The 23,475-nt window shown below is 38.7% G+C and overlaps 1 protein-coding gene across 1 annotated transcript in view; it reads left to right on the top strand.

The window, feature by feature from the left end:
• The window catches only part of vps37a (VPS37A subunit of ESCRT-I), a 42,137-nt gene that overhangs the window by 10,429 nt on the left and 8,233 nt on the right, over positions 1 to 23,475 (top strand). The window contains exons 4-10 of the mRNA XM_080187031.1: positions 2,015 to 2,115; positions 7,085 to 7,292; positions 14,347 to 14,417; positions 18,230 to 18,357; positions 18,438 to 18,496; positions 18,577 to 18,645; positions 20,615 to 20,758. Coding sequence (XP_080043157.1) covers positions 2,015 to 2,115; positions 7,085 to 7,292; positions 14,347 to 14,417; positions 18,230 to 18,357; positions 18,438 to 18,496; positions 18,577 to 18,645; positions 20,615 to 20,758 — 780 coding nt within the window. The remainder of the gene's footprint in view (positions 1 to 2,014; positions 2,116 to 7,084; positions 7,293 to 14,346; positions 14,418 to 18,229; positions 18,358 to 18,437; positions 18,497 to 18,576; positions 18,646 to 20,614; positions 20,759 to 23,475) is intronic.

Below are 23,475 nucleotides of genomic sequence, written 5' to 3'. Positions count from 1 at the left end.
TCTTGAAAGATTGCAGTCCTTCAGTGTAGGTATACCCACCGTGCTGTTTGGGAGGGGCTGCCAGGATTTTGACTAAGTGACAATGAAGGAACAAAGATATATTTCCGAATTAGGATGATGAACAACTTGGAGAGGAACTTCCAGGCGATGGTGTTCCCAGGATCTGCTCCCCTATCCTTCTAGATGGTAGTGATCATGGGTTTGGCTGCTGCTACATAAGAAACCTTGGTGAGTTCCTTCAGTGCATCTTTTAGATGGTACACACTTCTGCCACTGTTCGTCAGTGGTGGAGAGATAGAATGTTTGCAGAAGTGGTAACAATCAAGCAGGGTGCTTTGTACCGGATGGTACTTAAGAACATAAGAAATAGGAGCAGGAGTAGGCCATCTGGCTCTTCGAGCCTGCCCCGCCATTCAATAAGATCATGGCTGATCTGTCGTGGCTCAGTTCCACATTCCCGCCCTCTCCCCGTAACCCTTAATCCCCTCTCTTATCAAAAACCCATCAACCCGCGTCTTAAAAATATTTAGCGAGGTAGCCTCCACCACTTCAACGGGCAGAGAATTCCAGAGATTCACCACCCTTTGAGTGAAGAAGTTCTTCCTCAACTCCGTTCTAAACCGCCGCCCCCCCCCCTTTATCTTGAGGCTGTGCCCCCTAGTCCTACTGTCCTTTCTGAGCAGGAAGAGTCTTTCCACCTCTATCCTATCCATCCCATTCAGAGCTGCACTCATCCAGACAAGTGGAGAGTATTCCTGACTTGTGCCTTATAAATAGTTAACAGGTTTTGTGGAGTTAGGAGATGAGTTACTCGCCACAGTGTTCCTAGGTTTTGATCTGCTCTTGTAGCCACAGTATTTATACGGCTATTCCAGTTCTGTTTCTGGTTAATGGTAATCCTCAGGAAGTTGAGGAATTCAACTATGGTAGTGCCATGGAATGTCAAAGGCAATGGTTAATCTTTTCTTTTTGGAGATGGTCGATGTCTGGCACTTGTGTGGTGCGAATATTACTTGCCACTTGTTAGCCCAAGCCTGGACATTGTACAGGTCATGCTGTATTTGGATAAGGACTGCTTCAATGTGTGAGGAGTCACCAATGGTGCTGAACATTATATTGGGTGACACAGTGGTTAGCACTGCTGCCTCACAGTGCCAGGGACCTGGGCTCAATTCCGGCCTCAGGTGATTGTGTGGAGTTTGCACACACTCTCCATTATCTATGTGGGCTTCCTCTGGGTGCTCTGGTTTCCCCCCCACAGTCTAAAGATGTGTGAGTTAGGTTGATTGGCCATGATAAGTTGCCTTTAGTGTCATGGGAATTAGGGAAAATATGTAGGGTTACAGGGACGAGACCTGGGTGGGATTGTTGTCCGTTCAGACTTGATGGACCTGATGGTGGCCTCCTGCACTGGAGATTGTATGATTCCATGAGCATTGTGCAGTCATGGCACAATGGCCTGGTGAGTACGAAACTAATGAGTATTGAACCATGTGAAAAATCACCATGGAATCAATATAATAGAAAATAAATTGTCATTATATGTCCAAATTGCAGGCAACATAATTGGAAAATAAAGGAGTGATGCAAGGAAAGATTTGCAATTTGAAAATAATAAATATCTTTCTGCAATTCCTGATATTTATGAGTAAATAAAATAGTTTATTTATCTGTGGAAGCCCTACTTTTAATGTAGCACTTTTACTGCAAGTCAGAATGTATTTTAGCTATACTTCATCCAACTCATTAAAGATCTCCCAGTGCTGGCCTGTTGTTTGACCTGCTATTTTCCAGTGAACGAATCTGGAGGAGGTTCTTTTGATTCTGTTGAAATTATTTTAATTTCTAGATCAGCATCTTTATTTTGCATTCCTTTTTGTTTTTAGTGATTGTGAAGGAAATTAGTTTATGGTTGCTATTACTTGATCTCCGTCTGTTGTGTATTTTAATTTCTTCTACCAGGTCCCAATTTCTTATCTTAAATAAAACTTTATCTTTTAATCTAATATTGAAGTTTGCAATGCATTCGGACCTTGGAAAAATCATTCAGACAATTCTTGAAGAATTTTGGAAGAACCCTCCAGTGTTAACTTCAAGCTCAGCATCCTTTCCATAGTAAGTATGATTATCATGTATGCTTTACTTTGACTCAGCAGTAACAAGCTTATATGTGAATTAGAAGATTTTAGTTTCAAGTCTTTCCACGACTTGAGTACATAATCTAGCATAAAGCTTCGCTGTGGTATTGAGGGAGTGTTACATTGTCATAGATGGCATTTTTACAGATATAAACATGGGGAATAGGAGTTGAAGTAAGTCATATGCTGCTCAAAAATTGTTTTGCTATTCCAAGATCAACCCTGATATTATTGACGTTAATTCCATATTCTATAAGTCATGGATGCAAAGTTAGGCCATTTGGCCCATCAATTCTGCTTCACCATTCAATCTTGACTGTTAAGTTTCTCAACCTCGTTCTCCTGCCTTTTTCCCATAACCTTTGAGCCCCTATCTACCTCTGTCTTAAATATACTCCTATATTGTGTAATCCCTGTCTGGAATCAATCAACTTCAGTTTACCCTTGAATATAATCAATGATTTATCATTCACAGACCTAGAGAATTCCATTCATAATTCTAAATGAGTGAAGAAATTACTCCATTTCTGTTTGAAATTACTGTCCCTTATCCTGGAGCCATGCCTACTAAGACTCTCAAACTGGGGGAAACAGTGTCTCAGCAAACGACAGCTGTTCACTATTCTACCATTCACACTTCCCCTAGATACATCTTTTTCTATTTGTCCTATCATTACTCCCTTTGGGACTGCACAACCAAGTATTTAATCCTACCATCTTCATCACTATCGTAGATCTTCTCTTTTGTTGTTTTTCCACCCTCCACCACTTCACATATTTAAAACCTATTACATTTCTGATGAAAGATCATCAACCTGAAACTTTAATTCTGATTTTCTCTCCACAATTGCTGCCTGATCTGAAATGTTTCTAACACTTTGTTTTTATTTCAGATTTCCAGTATTTGCAGAAAATTACTTTTGTATTTCTACTGTTTTCTACCCTTTAGCTAATTTTCTCTCTCGGCTAATTTATTACCCCCAACTTTGTAAACTGATAACTTATACTAGCACTGAAACCACTGGTTCCACATTATCCACTTGATAGCTACATTCTCAAAAAAGTCTCTATTGGTTTAGTCAAATATGATCTCCCATTTGCAAATCCAGGTTGACACTATCTGGTATTATAATTTTCAAAATGCCCTGTTGCCAATTCCAGGCTGATATAAGGCTAATCGAATTTCACTGCTTTTTCTCCAGCTTTCCCTCATGCCTTGAATAGCAGTATTACATTTACTTCTTTCAAAAGCACTGAAACCATTCCAGAATCTTAAAAGATCACAATCAATAAATCCACTAGCTTTGGAACCACTTCTTCCAGAATTCCAGGTGATAGACCATTAGATCCAGGGGTTTGTTGGCTTTTAGTCCCGTTAATTTCTCTGGTACTTTTCTAATATTAAATACTTCTAAGTTCCTCATTCTTATTATGATGTTTGTTCCCTGTTATTTCTGGTTTGACTTTGGTGTCTTCTACTGTGAAGAAGACGACAAGAATGTTTGCGTAATGTCTGCAGTTTTTTATTCTAAATTCATTCTTCCCTGCCTCTGCTACTAAGATGACCACGTTTACCTTCATTACTCTTGCTTAGTTGAAGAGGCTCTTAGAACTTGTTTTTATCTGTTGCTAACTTACACTCTTTTTAACTACTTACCAAATTTTTGGCAGTAAGAATATAAGCAATAGGAGCAGGAGTCACAGAATAGACTGTTAGGCTCATTGAGACCTTTGTTGAAGTGGAAATTTTCCTGATTCTTGACTGTGGTAGAAAGACTCAACGAAGTTCGTTCCAACAAAATAACTTGTCTTTATTTCTGAAAGACTGCATGCAGTGTTGGCAAAAACTTGCGCTCAGAGAGCCGTCGTTAAGACTTGCTAATTCTTCCTCAAGTCCACGCTTACATAAAGAATCAGTTCGGTATTTATACATAATCATTATCGGTTTGCACGACCAGAGCTTATTCAGGAATTTGATCAAATAGAGGCATCATAAGCAATGTCATAAATAATGGTACAACCTACTGACCTCCTAAAACACTTTCTCATCATTCATACCTTTATCTTGTCCTTTGATAGAACAGAAGAAGATCAGTGACTCCTTCATCCCTGACCTTATCTTGTCGTCCTCATACAGCCCTAGGCCATGCAGAATCGACCACCTCCGGTCTTATGTCTTAGGTTATGCAGAGTCGGTTTTCCTTATTTTGTACCAAATACTTGACCAATTTTCCCATCGTGCCACTACTTCATTCATACAGCTTCACACCTTAACGACCCATGGATCGAGTATCTTATCCAAGCCCCTTCTCCTGCCCAATCCCCATAACCCACACATTTACTGTGGCTGATTCATCTAACCTATACATCTTGGGATACTATGGAGCAATTTACCATGGTCAATCTACCTAACCTGCACATCTTAGGACTGGGGAAGGAAACCAAAGCACTGGGAGGAAACTGGAGCACCCAGAGGAAAATCTTGGAGAAAGGAGGGGAATGTGCAAACTGCACACTGTCACAAAAGGATAGAGTTGAACCTAAGTCTCTGGCACTGTAAGGCAGCAGTGGTAACCACTATGCCATTGCGCTGCTTGAGTAGATTGTCCTTTACTAGTTTTTAAAACTCACAATCTTCAGGTTTATTACTTTACATGACAATATTGTGGCCAGTTTTTTAAATCTAATATTATCCTCCACCTCTTTAGTTGGCTGTGGAAGGATCACTTTTTCCCTGGACTTTTATTTGTGAATTCGGTATATATTTGAGATTTGTGCAATATTTCTTTAAATATTTGCCATTACTTATCTACTATCAACTTTTTGATCTAATTTCCTGATCTATTTAGTCGAAGTGTTCCTTTTGCCTATGAAACTGCCTTTTATTTAAGTTTAATACTTTTTGCGTTTAATATACACCTTTCTCCAAGTTGTTCACTTTTATGGTCAGTTTTCCACAGAAGATCTCTTACTAAATAATATGTTTTTAAACAAGATGCAATCTAAAATAGACCCTGTTTGATTCTGTGATGTATTGTTCTAGGTAACTGCTTCGAATGCATTTAATGTGCTATTCCTGCAGACTACTTTTGCCAGTTTGATTTGTGCAGTCCATCTGAAGCTTAAAATTGTCCATCATTATTACAATACCTTTGTTACAAGCTCTCCTTATGGCTGTTACCCCATCCAGATGTGATGTTAAATTGAGTTCCTACTTGGGTGTTCAGTTGAATGTTAGAAGTCCCATTCTTAAGGTCAGGAGAGCTCTTCTGTTGTCCTGGTCAATATTTACCCCTTGATGTACACCTACACCATCCAAAAAAATAATTAACTGGTTATTTATCATATTGTTGTTTATGGGACCTTGATGTATACATTGGTGCCATATTTGTCAACATAACATTAGTGAAAATGTCAAAATAATTCACATGGTTCTGAATAATTTTTAGAGGCATCTTGAAGATCTGAAAGATGCCATAGAAATGCAGGTTTTTTTCTGTGGTGGAATATTGGTATCCAAGTAATTGTGCAAAAACCTGAATGAGCTTTCACTTCTTCATTTTGCAATAATTCCAATCAACCAACTGTTTACATAATTGAATCAACAGATAGTCATGCCAATTATTTACATATTACTGAATTGCTATTGTATATCATTATTTTAGAACACCAAGTATGTATACACGTCTGTATTTGAGTCTGATCCATTTCCCTGCATAACTTGTATTTGTTTGGTAGTAAGCAACGTAAGTATTGATGAAAAAAGATGCATTCTCAACTTTTCATGTTGCACTCATCAAGCTGAACTCACCTTACCAATTGCAAAGGGAACAATAATTCACATGTCTTGAGAAGAGAATGTTGTTAGGTTGGCATATGGACTCTGATTGGAAGAGATGCTGCCGTGGAAGATGCACCAGGATACAGTTAAACGCCAAGCTCTTCTTGTGCAGTATCAATTGTTCCCTTACAATTGATAATCCTTGAGAAATTGTCCTGATCATTGCTAGCTGAAAAGCTTTGACAGTATCTCTCTTTTTTGGTACTTACATATCCAGTAAATTGATTTTGAAACTGTTTTGCTTTTCTATCTATGGGGAATGGTATTATTTCAGTAATTATCTGAACGATAACTTCAAGACTTAGACATGATTTGAACATTTTAAAATACAGTAGTTCAATCAGAAACGCAGTTCTCTCTTGCCTGTTCTAAGTTCATGCAGTGTCCAGTGGCATGGGCACTTTTATTCCATACACTCACAACGAAAGCTGAAATTTAGATATGCTCATGATAAATTTAATTGAAATTTGGCTTTTGTTAACATGGTGTGTATCAAAATATTTGAGAAATCATTACTCTTTTGCCACTAGATTATTGTTAAAGATTGATATTTACAGCAAAGTAAACTGCTCCTTGGTTGACTTGATGGGGCAAATCTTAGCCCAACAATCACAAGAACCTTTAGAAAACTGTTACTTTGTATTTAAAAGAAATTTTATTTGAGGTCTAAATAGAAAATTGATTATTTTTAATAAAACTTTAGGATTAACTGGTGATTTGCTGTCTCTCATTAAGTTTTCAACAGCGGGGGTGCCAAAGTATCTCAGTAAAAGATTGCCTCTTGTTCGAACATTGGAGGACAAAATATTTGTTTATTACAGTAAACCAATATTATTCTTCAATCCCTGTTTGGAGCACAATCTGTTCTTGTGTTTTTTTTTCCAGTTTAAACTATTCAGGTAATGAGCCCAATTTAAGTACTTCATTTTCATAAACAAAAAATCTGGGAACCATTTGGGTTGGTACAAACTACACAGGTCTGACTGTCCAGCTTCTGTATACTTATTTTCCTCTGTGTTCAATCACTATTGCAATTAAATAGTCACTTTAAGACTGAAGTTTTAACCTTTTCTGTTTTGTAATCTTTATGAATTTAATCTCTTAGCCGTTTCAGTGGTCCTACTGGTATGGCTCCTTACCCTCCCCAAGGATATCCATTTATTGGGCCGTTTACTACACAGGAGTCAACTGTTCCTTGTCTTCCGGATTCAGTTCCAGGCCAAGGCTTTAGTGGTCCCAGACCTGCAGCTCCTGCCTATGGATTAATTACAGACTTGCCTTTACCAGTTCCCACCACTGACTCATCAGAACAGGTGAATTTGAAACCCTGTTTCATATTTAGAACATAAAACATTATCTCATGGTTTTTGCAATACTTTATTTCGTTGCAAGTGCAGAGGAAAACTGCTTATGTGCTATTTTCCATTTTGCCAACCAACGTGTTATCTCTTGTCTAATTTCAAGTGTTCATCTTTCCCGGCTGAACCTGAAAGTGTATTATTTGTAAGAACTAGAGGGCTCTATAAATTGTGCCCAATAAAAACCACACTGGAGCTTTTGACCTAATGGATGGATAAACAAGTAACAGTGTTAGTGGAAGGATCTGTTACTGAAGTGTGTATTGCTACCATTCTGTTATTTAAAATGAGCTATTTTGCAGATAAATCCTAAATTCTGATTAACATACTATGTGTTGCTTGAGAAGTTAGCTAGTCATAAACAGGTCATCTGGATAATAGAAAAGATGTAACCAATGGGCCATCAAGAAGCTACATTGAGAATCAAATAATTTTATCAACACGGTCATCTACCACGCTTTCTAATTTTTAAAATATATTAAAAATTTATTAAAAATTTATTAAAAACACTTAAACACTATTTCAGGTAGATGCTTATAGATTCTCTATTTGCATGCCTTCCACTAGCAATGATGAGGTTTGTACAGAATAGGGTCAATGCAAGAACTGTTTTTACTCTGCGTGTGCGCTACATTCAGAAGGCGTTTGATAAGGTACCTCACAAGAGGTTACTGCAGAAGGTCAGAGGACATGGAGTTGGGGGTAGGGTGTTAGCGTGGATAGAGGATTGGTTGTCAAATAGGAGGCAGAGAGTGGGGGTCAATGGGTGCTATTCGGATTGGCGGTTGGTGACTAGTGGGGTGCCCCAGGGGTCGGTGCTGGGGCCTCAGCTATTTACCATTTATATAGATGATCTGGAGGAGGGAACCGAGTGTAGGGTGTCGAAATTTGCTGATGACACTAAGATTGGGGGAAAGGCAAATTGTGCGGAGGGTGTGGAGAGTCTGCAGAAGGATCTAGATAGGCTGGGCGAATGGGCCAGGAAATGGCAAATGGAATTTAATGTTGGCAAGTGTGAGGTGGTCCACTTTGGTAGGAAGAATGGTAGGAAGGACTATTACTTACGTGGCGAAAAACTGCAGCAGGCGACGGTGCAGAGGGACCTCGGGGTCCTTGTGCATGAGTCGCAAAAACCCAGCCTGCAAGTGCAGCAGGTGGTCAGGAAGGCGAATGGGATGCTGGCCTTCATAGTGAGGGGGATTGAATATAAAAGTAGGGAGGTCTTGCTGCAGCTGTATAGGGCATTGGTGAGGCCGCAGCTGGAGTACTGTGTGCAGTTTTGGGCGCCGCACCTGCGCAAGGATATTTTGGCCCTGGAGGGAGTGCAGAGGAGGTTTACTAGGCTGATACCGGAGTTGAGGGGGTTGAGCTATGAGGAGAGGCTGAATAAACTAGGCTTGTACTCGTTAGAGTTTAGAAGAATGAGGGGAGATCTCATTGTGACGTATAAGATGATGAATGGGATGGATAGGATAGAGGTGGAAAGACTCTTCCCGCTCAAAAAAGACAGTAGGACTAGGGGGCACAGCCTCAAGATAAAGGGGGGGCGGTTCAGAACGGAGTTGAGGAGGAACTTCTTCACTCAAAGGGTGGTGAATCTCTGGAATTCTCTGCCCGTTGAAGTGGTGGAGGCTGCCTCGCTAAATATTTTTAAGAAGCGGGTTGATGGGTTTTTGATAAGAGAGGGGATTAAGGGTTATGGGGAGAGGGCGGGAAAGTGGAACTGAGCCGCGACAGATCAGCCATGATCTTATTGAATGGCGGGGCAGGCTCGAAGGGCCAGATGGCCTACTCCTGCTCCTATTTCTTATGTTCTTATGTTCTTATGCAGTAGAGGACAGTGTAGTAGTGCCACCACATTTTTGTTTAAATGGGTATGTTGGGTAAAATTGGGTAAAAGCAGAATAATTATTTGGTTGATTTCGTTCAGTCAATCCTGGTGAACCAAATTTAACTTTGTACAAGAACAAAAAGTACCATGTTTATCCAGGCTCAGATTCCATGCATTGCTTTCCATTTTCTGATCATTTTGTTTGCAGTCAGTGACTTTAAAGAGAAGAGCGAAAAATCAAGGCCTGTATGATTCTGATTCTCAAGGAGACTTGGCTGAAATATTCAGGATTCCCCTTTAAAGAACAAAGAAAATTACAGCACAGGCACAGGCCCTTCAAGCCTACAGTGACTATGCTGTCTGACTTAACTAAAACCCCTACCCTTTCAGGGACCATATCCCTCTATTCCCATCTCATTCATATATTTGTCGACGCCGCTTAAGCGTCACTTCCATATCCACTTCCACTACCTCCCCCGGCAACGAGTTCCAAGCACACATCACTCTGTGTAAAAAAAAATCTGCCACGCATCTTTTTTAAACCTTGCCCCTCAGACTTTAACCTATGTTCCTTCACAACATTTTGTACTTTCTTGCTGCCCTAGTTGACAGATCAGTTTTTTTATAGGATGTATTCAAGTTGGTTTAAGGAAATTAAGTGGAAATAAAAGAAACTCAAAAAACTGATTAATTTCTCATGCACTGACATCCCTCAGCTTAATGGGCAGAAAAAATAATTAGAATGCCCAGACAGAAAGCTTTTTGAGTAGAACATTCCTTCTTCAGTTTGCATCAATGTCTGCTTGAGGATTTGGCATCTAATGTAGCTTTGATATAACCATTATACATTGCTTGATTTTGGCCTTTCCTTTAAAAAGGTCAGCAAAAATGTCCTTGCTGTTGCTATAGAAACATCTAACACAGAAAGAGCCAATTCAGCCCATGGTGGCTGTGCTCGCTCTTTACTACAGCAATCTAAAACCAATCCCATTGCCTTGTGTCTTCAGTTACTCGGCTTTTAAATTAAAACGGCTTCCAGTTTATTGAGACAAATGAGGACAGTATTTCAACAATTTCTTAACTAATACTTCTGGCCAACTCAGGCAGTTGCAACTCTAACTCTTTACTGAACGTTAACTTTCAACTGTACTTTAACTCTTAACTGCGTATTAACTTTAGCTGAACATCAACTTTTGCTGGACATCAGCTTTAGCTATTTAACTAAAAATAGATACTACTGAGTTTAGGAAAACCTTGGCTAAGAAATATCCTCAATGTAAAATCTATCTACTCTTTCTCTGAAGCATCCTTCAGGGTATAAGCCTTCTTACGATGGCTGGTCTTTTCTGAGTTACTGCTGCCAAACAAAGGCTGCACGTGTCTTTTTATCCGCAATCCTCCACTCGCTTCTGGAAGATTCTCTGTTATCCAGGCAACTTGTAACCAGAAACTGATCATATAGCTCACAGATCCAATGAAATTACTTGCAGACGACACCATAATGCTTAGTTCATTTGACATGTGCCGTACATAATGGTAATAGATCAAAAACCACAATGTCTTGGTCAAACGTAAACAGCTTCCATTACTTGGGAAGCTTCAAATCACAGCTCCTGGAGCAGAGCAACTTTATGACCTGCGTCTGGTTTTAATTATAAGTTGACCAAAAATCCCAGCATGCTTGTCTCTCAGGCAGAAAAGCCATTTTAAAGTCACTATTGCCGTCAGATCATTGTTGCAGCCATTCTTTCTCTGTCCACACTTATTTGACTTCAAATGGTTAATCACAGCATATTTTAAAGAGGCAAATACTTACAAGGACAGTAATTATAAAACCATCCTGGGCACGTTGATTAAACATAATGCATTCCAAACATAAGTTTTGTGAGATAAAGTGTTGGAACTACTCAGCAGATCTGGCAGAACCTGTGGAGAGAAAATCAGAATTAATGTTTCATTCTGATCAATATCTTTTCATTGATTCTGATAAAGGGTCATCAACCTGAAATGTTAAGTCTGTTTCTTTCTCCACATTTGTTGCCAAACCTGCTGAATATTTCCAGCATTTTCTATTTTAATTTCAGATTTCTAGAATCCATGGTATTTTGCTTTTGTTTAATATTTTTGAATGTTAGCAATTCCAAAGTGTTATGTTTTCACCCAGTCTTGAGAACAAAAATGAGAGAATAATAGGAAGAAAGATTATCAGAATCTCTTGGGAAAATCAACTCAACCTAAAATTCTCTGCTTGTCTGTGCCTTGCTTTTTAAATTAGCTGTTGCTTTACCCTCTATTCTGGATTCCACTAGCACTGCTGTCGTCTTGACTGAGCCTAGCATGTTCCACCATGTCCACTACTCTGCCATGACCCACTGTACTCAGTAGGCAGTTATTGTCTTTGCAACTCTCTGAAGTTGGTGCAGCCAACAGGAGAAGAAACAGTACTTCAAGTCTCACCATCTTGGAGGATTGATAAAGGTACCGCCTTACTTTTGTGGAAGGATTTATTTCCTCGTTGGGCTGAAGTCCACCAGCGAGGAAACAATCTTTTCCTAACCTATAAAATTAAAGCATCGTCAGTCACAGAAGTAATAGCAAAAAGAAGGCCCAAGATATTGTGAATCAAGTATTAGGAGGCCCCAAGCTCTTCTCTTAGGTCATACCACTGACCCTCTTAAATTGGATACCTATTTTCTCCAATTGATGGTATACACATTCCAAGCCACCTCAAATGTGATTAGTCTATAGGTCATGGTGTACTCTGATTCCTAGACACGCCTTATTGTGTACTTCAGATACCTCTGACTACTCTTTCATCTGATAACTGGTTTGAAGAAATCTTGAAAGGTTTTAAAAAATGCTGCCTCAACTCTGCCTCTCTGCATCTCTTAATTCTGCAAGCACCTAAAAATCTAACAAACTCTGTTTTCAGTATACTTATTGACTGAATATACACCTGTCTCTGGGGTTGACAATTCTAAACATTCAGAGCACTTAGTGAAAACATTACATGGCCCAGTCCATTGTCGTGGGGGCCACGATCAGGTTGTGGTGTTGCACTGAAAAGAACAGTCGTGATCTAGACCAGTTTTCTCGCCAATTAGCACTTTTGGGAGAATCGCCCCCATTATTTCAGCATTTACCTTCGTAAGTCCCTTAATTTTATGTTTCAATTAGATCGCTCCTCATTTTTCTGAACTCCAGGGATAATAGGCCCTGTCTATTCAGTCTCCACTAAAAATGTAATCCACTTATCCTAAGAATCTGTCTAGTGAACTTTTGTTGCATTCCCTCCAGGTCAGCTATGCCCTTATGCCAGGAGGCCAAACTGCACATTGGATTCAAAGCGTAGCTTCACTACTCCCAGTGTTTAATTGTAGTAAGACTTCTTTACAAAGGGATTGGAATATGAGAGTAACAAAAACAAACCTTCCTAATTACTTGCTATATCTACATGTTAACTTTGAGTCATACACGTGGACATCCAGGTCATTCAGAATGCAAACACTTCTCACCATTCAAAGAAATCCCACTTTTCCATTTTTCCTTCCTAAAATGAATAACTTTACATTTTGCCATATTGTATTCCATTTGCCATGTTCTTAGTCACTAACTTATCAACCTGTATCTTTCTGCAACCTCTTTATGACTGCCTCACCACTTACTGTCCCACCTAATTTGGTGTCATCAGCATTCTTGGATACATTACACTCAGTCTCCTGATCTAAGTTATTAACATAAATCATAAATAGCTATCACTGATTCTCACAGCACTTTGGTAGTTACTGTCTGCTAACCTGAAAATGTTCTGTTTATTCCTAATCTTTGTTTTCTGTCCTTGACAAATGTTTGATCCATTCTAATACAATGCCCCAAATCAATGAGCCCTAATTTTGTGTAATAACCTTGTGTGGCACCTGTTAAAAATCAAAATACACTACACCTACTGGTTCCCAAAACCATTCTCCTAGTTACATTTAAAAAAAGCCTTATTTCTCAAACACAGTTTCCCTTTCATAAATATATGTTGACTCCACTTGATCATATTCTGATTTTCTAAGTGGCCAGTTAACTGCATTCCTAATCATTTGCTTGGGTATAGATTGAACAGGAAACCAGGTGAGCAGTAGGAGATGCATGATCATCTTGGAATCTAAAAGCTCTGAACGATGACTTTCTTTTTGTCATCTTTACTTAACGATCCCACTGGCTGTTGAGAAGGAGATTAACAATATTTATATTGGTCGAAGTAGAGATAAGAAAGATTGTTATGTTTTAAAGATGCAGAAACTCCATTAATGGCTAAGATTAGTCCAATCTAGAAATTCTTTTTTTTTCAGATGTGGGTATTTGAGTTCCCTGGTGAAAATTAGGAAGCTAACCAACACAAGTTTTGTGGCATTATGTGATTATAATCTTGAGTAAGAAGTACGATTATAATTGTCTTCATTCTTTAATATAACGTACACTCCATTTATTTTTCCAGTATTTTTACTACTATTAGAACAGCTGTTCATGGCTCTAACTGCATTTGAGTTTTTAACATGATATTGTCAAATTATTTCATTGGCCACTAGTCTACATTAAGATTTGCTTTATGCAGAAGATTGAGGAAAAAACACTTGATTTTTATTTAACCCTTTAAAATTAAAGCAAGCAATTAATTAGTGATTGTCCTTTGGGGTGATTGGCCTTCCCCCTCAGGATAAATGAATGACAAACCACAATTTAAAAATGAAGAAGACTGCACTGAAAGTATGTAATCCATTTGTAGCAGTTTCATTCATTCTGAGCTACCTCTGTTATTATTTCATGGGACGTGAAGCTGGTAAAGCCAGCATTTGTTTCCCATCCCTAATCATCCTTGAGATGGTCGTGGTGAGCCACCATTTTTTCATTGAATCACTGTAGTCCATTTAGTTTTTGTCATATTCACAATGCCATTAGGAAGGGAGTTTTTAGATTTTTTGACCCAGTGGCAAACAGTGATATTGTTCCAAATTAGGATGTTTTTGGTGAGGGAGAAAATTAGAGATGGTGATGTTCCCTTGCATCTGCTGTGTTTGGCTTTGAGACGTAAAGGTCAGGGGTTGTGAAGGTGGTGTTGATGGAGAAATTACAATTCCAGAATATACACCTGAAATTGGGTTGCAAATGTAATTATTTTTTCTGTTTTAGTTAGGTTTAAATGGACATAGTTACAAGATGCCAGATGTCCCTGACTACTTTACAGAGCTCCATGAGCTTAGGTTAGTATAAAAATTTTATACATTTTAAATTGTTATAGCACAATTTTTTTTGTGTTGACCAGAATTGATTTTAGAATGTTTACTGGTGTAATTATAAAAAACAAATATGTTTAAGTAGTCTTGTTATGTTAATGCTGTGGTGATGTTGTGTTGTGAGTATATGTTCAAAATTAAGGTGAATGAGGATTCCAGAGGGCATTTGAGTGGAGTTTTGTCCATTGTTCAGGTATTTGTGTACCAGAAGTACAATGCCTTGAATAATTTGCATCTCTTTGCTGTATTATAAATCTTGTATCTACCTCCTGCATCAACATTTTCCATGATAAATTCAAAGATTCAATTTGTAATCGAAGCAACTTGTGTAAACTTGTCATGGTAAGTGCTTTGGTTTTTGTTATTTAACTATGAATATTTATGTGATGTGTTGCTTGATTTAAGTTGATATGGTCTATTCCAATCTTCTGTGGGGAGTCTGTGGAAAGGAAAGGGGACGTCTGGTAAATGACATGCTTTCAAAAGTGTTAACCAGGGTTCAGGGTAAACACATTCCTCTTAGAGTGAAGGGCAAAGCTGGCAGAATTCGGGAACCTTGGATGACTCGGGATATTGAGGCCCTGGTCAAGAAGAAGAAAGAGGCACATGATGTGCAATAGGCATCTGGGATCAAGTGAATCTCTTGAAGAGTATAGGGGGTGTATGAGTAGTGTTAACAGAGAAATCAGGAGGGCAAAAAGGGGACACAAAATTGTTTTGGCAGATAAGGCAAAGGAGAATCGAAAGAGCTCCTACAAATATATAAAGGGCAAAAGAGTACCAAGGGAGAGTAGGACCTCTAAGGATCAACAAAGTAATCTATTTAAGAAATCAAGGGATGGGTGAGATCCTAAATGAATATTTCTCATCAGTATTTACTTTTGAGAAAAGCATGGTTGTTAGGGAACTTGGGGAATTAAATATTGATATTTTGAGGAGTGTATGTGTTACAGAGAAGGTGGTGCTGGTAGTCTTAAAGCGCATCAAGGTAGATAAATCGGCGGGACCTGATGAGGTATATCCCAGGACGTTGTGGGGGGCTACAGAGAAAATTGCGGGTCCCCTAGTCGAAATATTTGAATCATTGATAGTTGCAGGTGAGGTGCCTGAAGATTGGAGAGTGGCAAATATTCTACCTTTGTTTAAGAGGGGCTGCAGAGAAAAGCCTGGGAACTACAGGCCAGTTAGCCTCTCATGTGGTAGGTAAATTGTTGGAAGGTATTTTGAGAAACAGGATCTACAGGCATTTAGAGATGCAAGGATTGATTAGGAATAGTCAGCATGGCTTTGTGAGTGGAAAATCATGTCTCGCAAATTTGAGTTTTTTTGAAGGGGCAATCAAGAAGGTAGATGAAGGCAGTGCAGTTCATGTTGTCTACATGGACTTTTAGCAAGGCCTTTGACAAGGTACCGCTTGGTAGGTTGTTGCATAAGGTTAAATCTCACGGGATCCAGGGTGAGGTATCTAAATGGATATAAAATTGGCTTCTTGACAGAAACCAGCGGTGGTTATAGAGAGTTGTTTTTCGAACTGGAGGTCTGTGACCAGTGGTGTGCCTCAGGGATCAGTGCTGGGCCCACTGTTATTTGTCATTTATATTAATGAGTTGGATGAGAATATAGGGGGCGTGGTTAGTAAGTTTGCAGATGACACCAAGATTGGTGGCATGGTAGATAGTGAGGAAGATTATCTCCGATTGCAGCGGGATCTTGATCAATTGGGCCAGTAGGCTGACGAATGGCAGATGGAGTTTAATTTAGACAGATGCGAGTAATGCATTTTGGTAGATTGAACCAGGGCAGGACTTGCTCAGTTAATGGTAGGGCATTGGGTAGAGTTACAGAACAAAGAGATCTAGGGGTACATGTTCATAACTCTTTGAAAGTGGAGTCACAGGTGGACAAGGTGGTGAAGAAGGCATTTGGCATGCTTGGTTTCATCGATCAAAACATTGAATACAGGAGTTGGGACATCTTGTTGAAGTTGTACAAGACATTGGAAAGGCCACAGTTGGAATACAGTATGCAATTCTGGTCACCCTATTATAGAAAGGATATTATTAAAGTAGAAAGAGTGCAGAAAAGATTTACAAGCTACTGGGACTTGATGGATTGAGTCATAAGGAGAGGCTGGATAGACTGGGACTTTTTTTTCTGGAGCATAGGAGGCTGAGGGGTGACCTTGTAGAGGTCTATAAAATAATGAGGGGCATAGAGGAGGTAGATAGTCAATAACTTTTCCCAAAGGTAGGGCAGTCTAAAACTAGAGGGCATAGGTTTAAGGGGAGAGATACACAAGTGCCCAGAGGGGCAATTTTTTCTCAGAGGGTAGTGAGTGTCTGGAACAAGCTGCCAGAGGTAGTAGTAGAGGTGGGTACAATTTTATCTTCTAAAAAACATTTAGATAGTTACATGGTTACGATGGATATAGACAAATATGGGCCAAATGCGGACAATTGGGATTAGTTTAGGGGTTTAAAAATAGGGCGGCATGGACAAGTTGGGCCGAAGGGCCTGTTTCCATGTTGTAAACCTCTGACTCTCTATGACTCTGACTCTAATTGTCCTGGCCTTCTAAGTTCACTTCACTTGAAGACAAAACTTGGTTTTGACTCTGCAAAATTTTAATATGCAGGGAACACAGTGTCAGTTTTTCCTTTGAGTAACTAATGCTGTCTTTCAAATTTTAAGGCCGAAGTTTCCTGGAAGTGTTCCTCCACATCTGAGTATTTAAAAACTATGGACGTAGTTGATGAACACTGTTGTTACCTGAAATTGCTCCCTTTAGCTCTTAAAGCACTTTTTTAACATGTACTCAATTTCATAGAAACTCCTTACGGCATTTAAATGTATGTCAAATGTGTACTTCGACTTAACAAACATCACCACTTCTCTGTAACCAGAAGAAGTAAATGCACAATTATTAAAATAATTAAAATAACTCCATTCTATTGTGCAGTATTTTATAAATGAACACAATAATACACAAATATCTGACCAAATAACTTGTATTATAGAAACAGAAAACAGTGGAAATGTTTAGCAAGTCAGACAAATTCTGAGGAAAAGAAAATGTTTACGTTTTGGGTCAATGACCTTTTCATCAGAACTGGGAATTTATTTTTTAGTTAATGGTCAGGGGGTGGGGGGATGGAAGAACAAAAAGGAAGGTCTAAATAGATTGGAAGAATGGAGACATTAAATGAGAAAAGGGTTGGCTGTGCAAGGAAGAGGAGTTGTAGTGGAATAAGTAAAGAAACAAAGATGTGTCTGGAGGAGGTACACAAGCAGAATGGTGAACAGTTGCCATCTGAAAAATAAATTAATCAAATAACAAAAATGGGTAATAATAGAAAATGCTGGAAAAAACTCAGCAGGTCTAGTAGTGCCTGTACGGGGATTTGAAACATTCTGTTTTTCCAGTATTCTTGTTTTCATTTCTGCATCCACAATAATTGCCTTTGTATTGGCAAAAATAGGTGGCTGTCTGTGGCTCTTAGAATTAAGGATGTGAGATTAATTGAAGAATGCATGATCTCAACTATTTCTGAGTAGTGTTTATATAACTGTGTTGTTTCTTAATGGTAGTGAGATTAAAATTGTTAGCTATATCTAAAATTTAAAAAATTAGCTACGAATACAGTAGAAAATTGTTATTGTCCATGATCTAACTTGTCTTAATTTGTTCCAAGCTATGTTTGTATACCTGAATAACACATTTATGCTTATTTAATTTAAATTGTTGTTACTAATGTTCACAGATTGACTTTGTTTTATAGTACATCACAATTGACAGACTTAAATGATAATGAAGCTCTGCAACTGGAATATTTCATCACTTTGCCACAATTGAAGCAGATTTGCACTGACAAAGATGACCTGGTTAATTACATCGAAGAACTAGCAAGTATGTTTAGCTCTAATTATTTGCCTGTATGTGTTTGTTTGATTAATGAGCATGGAATATCTCAATTTTTTTTTGAAAAGAAAAAAACTTGCAACTTGAACCTCGGTTGGAAGCAGAAAGACAAGAACTGCTAGATAAAGTAAGGCACTGATTATATTTTTACAGTTTTAGATTTTAAACTGTAGAATGTATATAATACTTTTTTTTTTGTTTTTTCAGTGTGACCAACTAACTCAACTCAAAAGCACCTTTGAGAAAAAATTGCAAAGGCAGCATGAACTGAGTGAGGTAAATGTCGCTGCCCTTTTGCTTCACTGTTAGTTGTGCAGTTTGTTAAAATTCAACTGAGGGGTGACAGTGAAATGATGGTAATGTCACTGGACTGATAATCCAGAGACCCGAGCTAGTACTTTGGGGGAGACAGATTCATTTGCTACAAACTGGTGGAGTTTAAATTCCATTAATAAATCTGGAAGGTAAAGCTAGCCACAGTAATGGTGACCATGGTAACTATCAGCAATTATCTTAAAAACTATCTTGTTCACTAATATCCTGAGGTAATCTGCTGTCTATACCCAGTTTGGCCTCTGAAATAGCCTAGCAAGTCACTTGGTTAAGGGCAATTGGGGCTAGGCAAAAATGCTATCCTTGCCAGCAACGTTTCCAATCTATATAAAATAGAAAAATGCTTTGTTATAATTTCCTATAGAGTAAAAATATGGAGATTGATTGAGGTAAAACCATCTGTTTTTTTTACAATTGTAGATGTGAGCAAATAATTTCATATGTCTACTTTTATTGTCAGATTTTTTAATTGAATAATTGCACAGAGCAAAAAAAGTGAGATTTGTGGCTTCCTGCAGACTCATTAAGACAGCTAATCAGTACAGTAATCCTACAGAACAATTCTGAATGTACATTGTTTCATGCCATAAGATATCCTTCTTTGCAATTACCTCAATCAGTTTTATATACATCTTTCATCTTTGCATCCTTTAAGTAAGGATTTGGATATAATACAACTTTGCGTAATATTTTCACAATTCTACATTCTTGGAGCTGCTTTTCCTACAAAGCAGAATTAAACATTTTCTGTAGAAAGACCAAGTTTGATAAGCCAAATGATCTTTCCTCATCTTTGCTTTGTGTAATGATGTTTGCTTTCAATATCTTATCAGAAAAATGCAGCACAAACTGGCAGTTACAGGGAGTGAGGAAAAAGTGCATCAATTTAATGATCGAAAATGGCTGACATCTATTTTCTTTTGTGAAACCAGGGAACTTGTCTTGTTTTACTGAAAGAATTATTAACCAATCTGTTTCAATAATAATGAGCTGAATCATTGGCCCTCTTATTTTGACAATTTCTATTCCATGTTATTTACTAGGAGATGGGGATGACCATAAAAGCAAGAGTTTCTGCAGAACCTAATTTGAGGTCTTTTTTCATTCAGTTACATTCCCACCCAGCAGCAGTTTGAATTGACAGCTTGGCCAGCACCCAGAAGGGAAAACTAATGGTACAAAGCTACAGTCTGAGGCAACCCCATCCCGAGCAAAACACTGATTGTCAACTCCGTTTATGAACTGTCCCCCAAATCCAAATAGCTGACCTTCTACATTACTCTCCAGTTGTCAAGAATTGTCTCAAAGGGCCGCAGACTGTAGCTTTGTACCTACACTCTTGGGGCCCTTGACACAGCCCTTGACAATTGGGGAGTAAAGTGGCAGATCAGCTATCCAGACCTGGGGGAGAGTGTCAGCCCCGTTTATGAAATCAGCGTTTTGCTCAGCGTAGGGTTTGGGATGCGTACTGGTGCATGAGGCCAAACATTCTTTGTGGGGCAGGAGACACGCACGTTCTTCTGGCCCCCAAGAAATGCTGAGAAGGGTATCGCACTGTGGAAGTACCCTTTGCCTTCTTTCACAATCCATTGGAAGCCAGAGTAGCTGTAAATTTTAATTTGGGCTCATTATTGCAGTGTGAAGCCTGATTTAAATACATTAATGAGATGTCTGGCCTATACACGAGAGAACTTGCTAACAGTATAATACAAAACGTGCGTCACAAAATGTGGGTGCTTGTTTAACATGTTGAAGGCTTTCGAGATAAGCAAGTCTCAAATCCACTCTACCCTTTGTGGAGAGATGGGTAATTTAATCACTGCAGCAGCTTTGAATTTGAATTACCCAGACCTATATATTAGATAAAAGTAAGTGAGAATCTTTAAATGACTGAAATGTTGGGCTCTTTTAGAGTTGCAGTTTAAGTGCCCTCCAGGCTAGATTGAAAGTATCAGCTCATCAAGCAGAAGAGGAATCTGATATGATTGCTGAAGGTTTCCTCGAGGGCAAAGTTGAAATTGATGATTTTCTCAGCAGCTTCATGGAAAAAAGAACAGTATGTACCAACTTTTTTTGATTACATAGCCATCAGATTATGGTGATTCCTTTGTGTGCAATGTATTTACTCATTCCTTGTCTTCAATCACTGCGTTTGAGCTATCCAACCTTTAAAAAAAACCTTGTCCTCATTACAGCCTAGTGATAGGAAGAAGCAATTCTTCATGCAGTTTGGTAGGAGGAATCAAAAGGCAGACTGTTATCTAAATGGAAAAAGACTGCAGGTGTGTGAAGGGAGACTTGGGTGTTGTAGTGCATGAGTCTCAAAGCTAGTAGCCAGGTCCTACAAGTAATTAAGAAGCCAAACAGTATTTTGGCTTTTATTGCAAAGGGGTTGGAGTTTGAAAAATAGAGGGGTTTTGTTGCAATTGTGTAGAGTTGGTGAGGCCTTCCCTGAAGTACCTTAAAAAGAATATAGTAACATTGGAGGCAGTCCTAGAAGATTCCCCAGGCTACTTCCTGGGGTAAGACGGTTGCCAATCAGGAAAAACTAAATAGCCCAGGTCTGTATTCCTTCAAGTTTAGAAGACCTTATTCAAACATACAAGATCCTGAGGGGGCTTGATAGGTTTCACTAGTGGGACCATATCAAACAAGGGGATAAAGCTACAAGATAAAGGGCTGGTCATTTAAAATTGAGGTGCATAGATGTTTCTTGCAATGAATCTCTGGAATTCTCTGCCCAAAGGGTGGTGGAGGCTGGATCATTAGGAGTATTCAAGATGGAGGTAGATAAATATTCAATCGAGGAATAGAGGGCTGTGGGGAAATGGCACAGAAAAAGGAACTGAGACTGGCATAGATTAGCCATGACCGTATTGAACAGCGAGGCTGGCTTGAGGGACCTGATGGCCTATTCCTTCTATTTTTTGTTCTTTGTTCAGTGTTATGCTGAAACAATTCTCTTTGTTGTGTCATGTGTGTACTTAAGATGCATTGTTAAATGCAAACAAATTACAACTAACCAACATTTTTAAAGTATATTAAAACTGGTCACTATGGCCCAAGCCAGTCGTTGTAGAAAAAAAGTTTGTAAATTACTAATTGACCTCAGAATTTGCCTGTTTAAGCTACTTCCCCACATGAATGTCTAAGCAATGATTTTGAGTGGATATGACTTCTTAGCAACAATCATCAAGTGTGCTGCAAAGCCAAGAATACCAATTAACATCATACTTTTGAAAATGGGAAAATATTTTAAGTAAATGTGGTTCAACTGGATTTTCTTTTCCCTTAAGTGTTAGCATAATGTACTGTATTTTTCATTTTTCAACATGGAGAACAGAGAGGATGGATCTTGGGATGCCTTTCAGACTTAGTGCAAAATGGAAGGCTGTGCAAGCAGAGACAAGCTTTTATATGAGAATCCATACACGTAGGGATGTTGCAGGCAATACATTCAGAAGGATTCACCAACACAGTTTTCAGATTTCAGCAAAAGACAGTAATTTAATTCTGTCAGTTTCTTCATAAATTTCTATGGGAGGATTTGCTGATCCCCAGAATCTGAGTTAGCATTGTTTTAAAAACTTAATTTTATCTTTGCCAATTTCTCATGAAAAGTAATCCTTCATTCTGATTTGTTTCTCTCCAGATGTAAAATTGTTAATAGCTTTACTGTGCAAAAGGATTGCAAAGTTATTGCTTTCTTCACCATTTCTTAAGTGTTTGAGAATTACCTCTAGTTGTAGAGTAAGGCTTCATGTAAATTCAAAACCTGTTGATTGTCATGCCCAGACCTGATTGGTATCCAAATTCCAGTAGTGGGCAACCTGCAGCCCACAGCCACATGCAGACCATCAGGATACTTAGTGCAGCTACGAGGCATATTGTTGACTGCGGACTACATGTAGGGCTATCAGATTACGCTGGTTTTTGTCCATATGCAATTTTTTCCTTACTGGCACAACTAAAGAGCAAGGGTACATGAAGTGAGGTGTGTGCTGTTTTCACACAATATTGACACCGAGGTGTGTACTCCCTCTGCATCCAACCAAAGCATAATTGTTTTTGATTTTACCATTTGAAGCTAACGGTTCTATTAATATATGAATGATTAAGCATTTTCTATAACATGCTATGGAATTTTTAGCATGTATTAAATGTGTTTATTCTTATTTATGAGGTCACACTTAGTGAACAAGCCTGATTTCAATCTTGCAACCAACTGAGATGGGGGGCTACTCATGGAGCCCACTCATTAGCCGAGGTTGCCCTTCACTGATGTACATCATAACGATCAATCCTTCAGTGACTAATTCTTGCAGATTGTGCTGTCTCCTAATGTCTCATTTTTGCTGAAATGCCAAGGAATACCCTGGGTGCATTTTTGGACAAAATTTTAATGCCAAGCTATGTATGAAAATATTGGGATAATTGACCAAAAACTTGGTCAAAGGGATTGGTTTTGGAATGTATTTTGAAGAAAGAGGTAAAGAATTTGGAGATGAAATTCCGAAATTTTAAAGTATAGACATTTTGAATGTTCAGGTATCAAAGAACAACCCAGCACGGGAAACAGGCCCTTCGGCCCAACGAGCCCACGCCACCATCTTAACAAAGCATTTTCCTACACCTACCTTGCCCCATGTGTATGCGAATGGTACCCCTATTGTAACCAGATTCAGGGGAGAATAGTGTAGGGTCAATTTGGTACACCAATCAGCCTAAGAGCATATCTTTGGGGTGTGGGAGGAAACCAGAGCACCCAGAGGA

The sequence above is a fragment of the Carcharhinus amblyrhynchos genome, chromosome 1, assembly GCF_965287045.1.
Source record: "Carcharhinus amblyrhynchos chromosome 1, sCarAmb.v2.hapA, whole genome shotgun sequence".
Classification (NCBI taxonomy): domain Eukaryota; kingdom Metazoa; phylum Chordata; class Chondrichthyes; order Carcharhiniformes; family Carcharhinidae; genus Carcharhinus; species Carcharhinus amblyrhynchos.
This window is presented reverse-complemented; position numbering and strand designations above follow the sequence as displayed.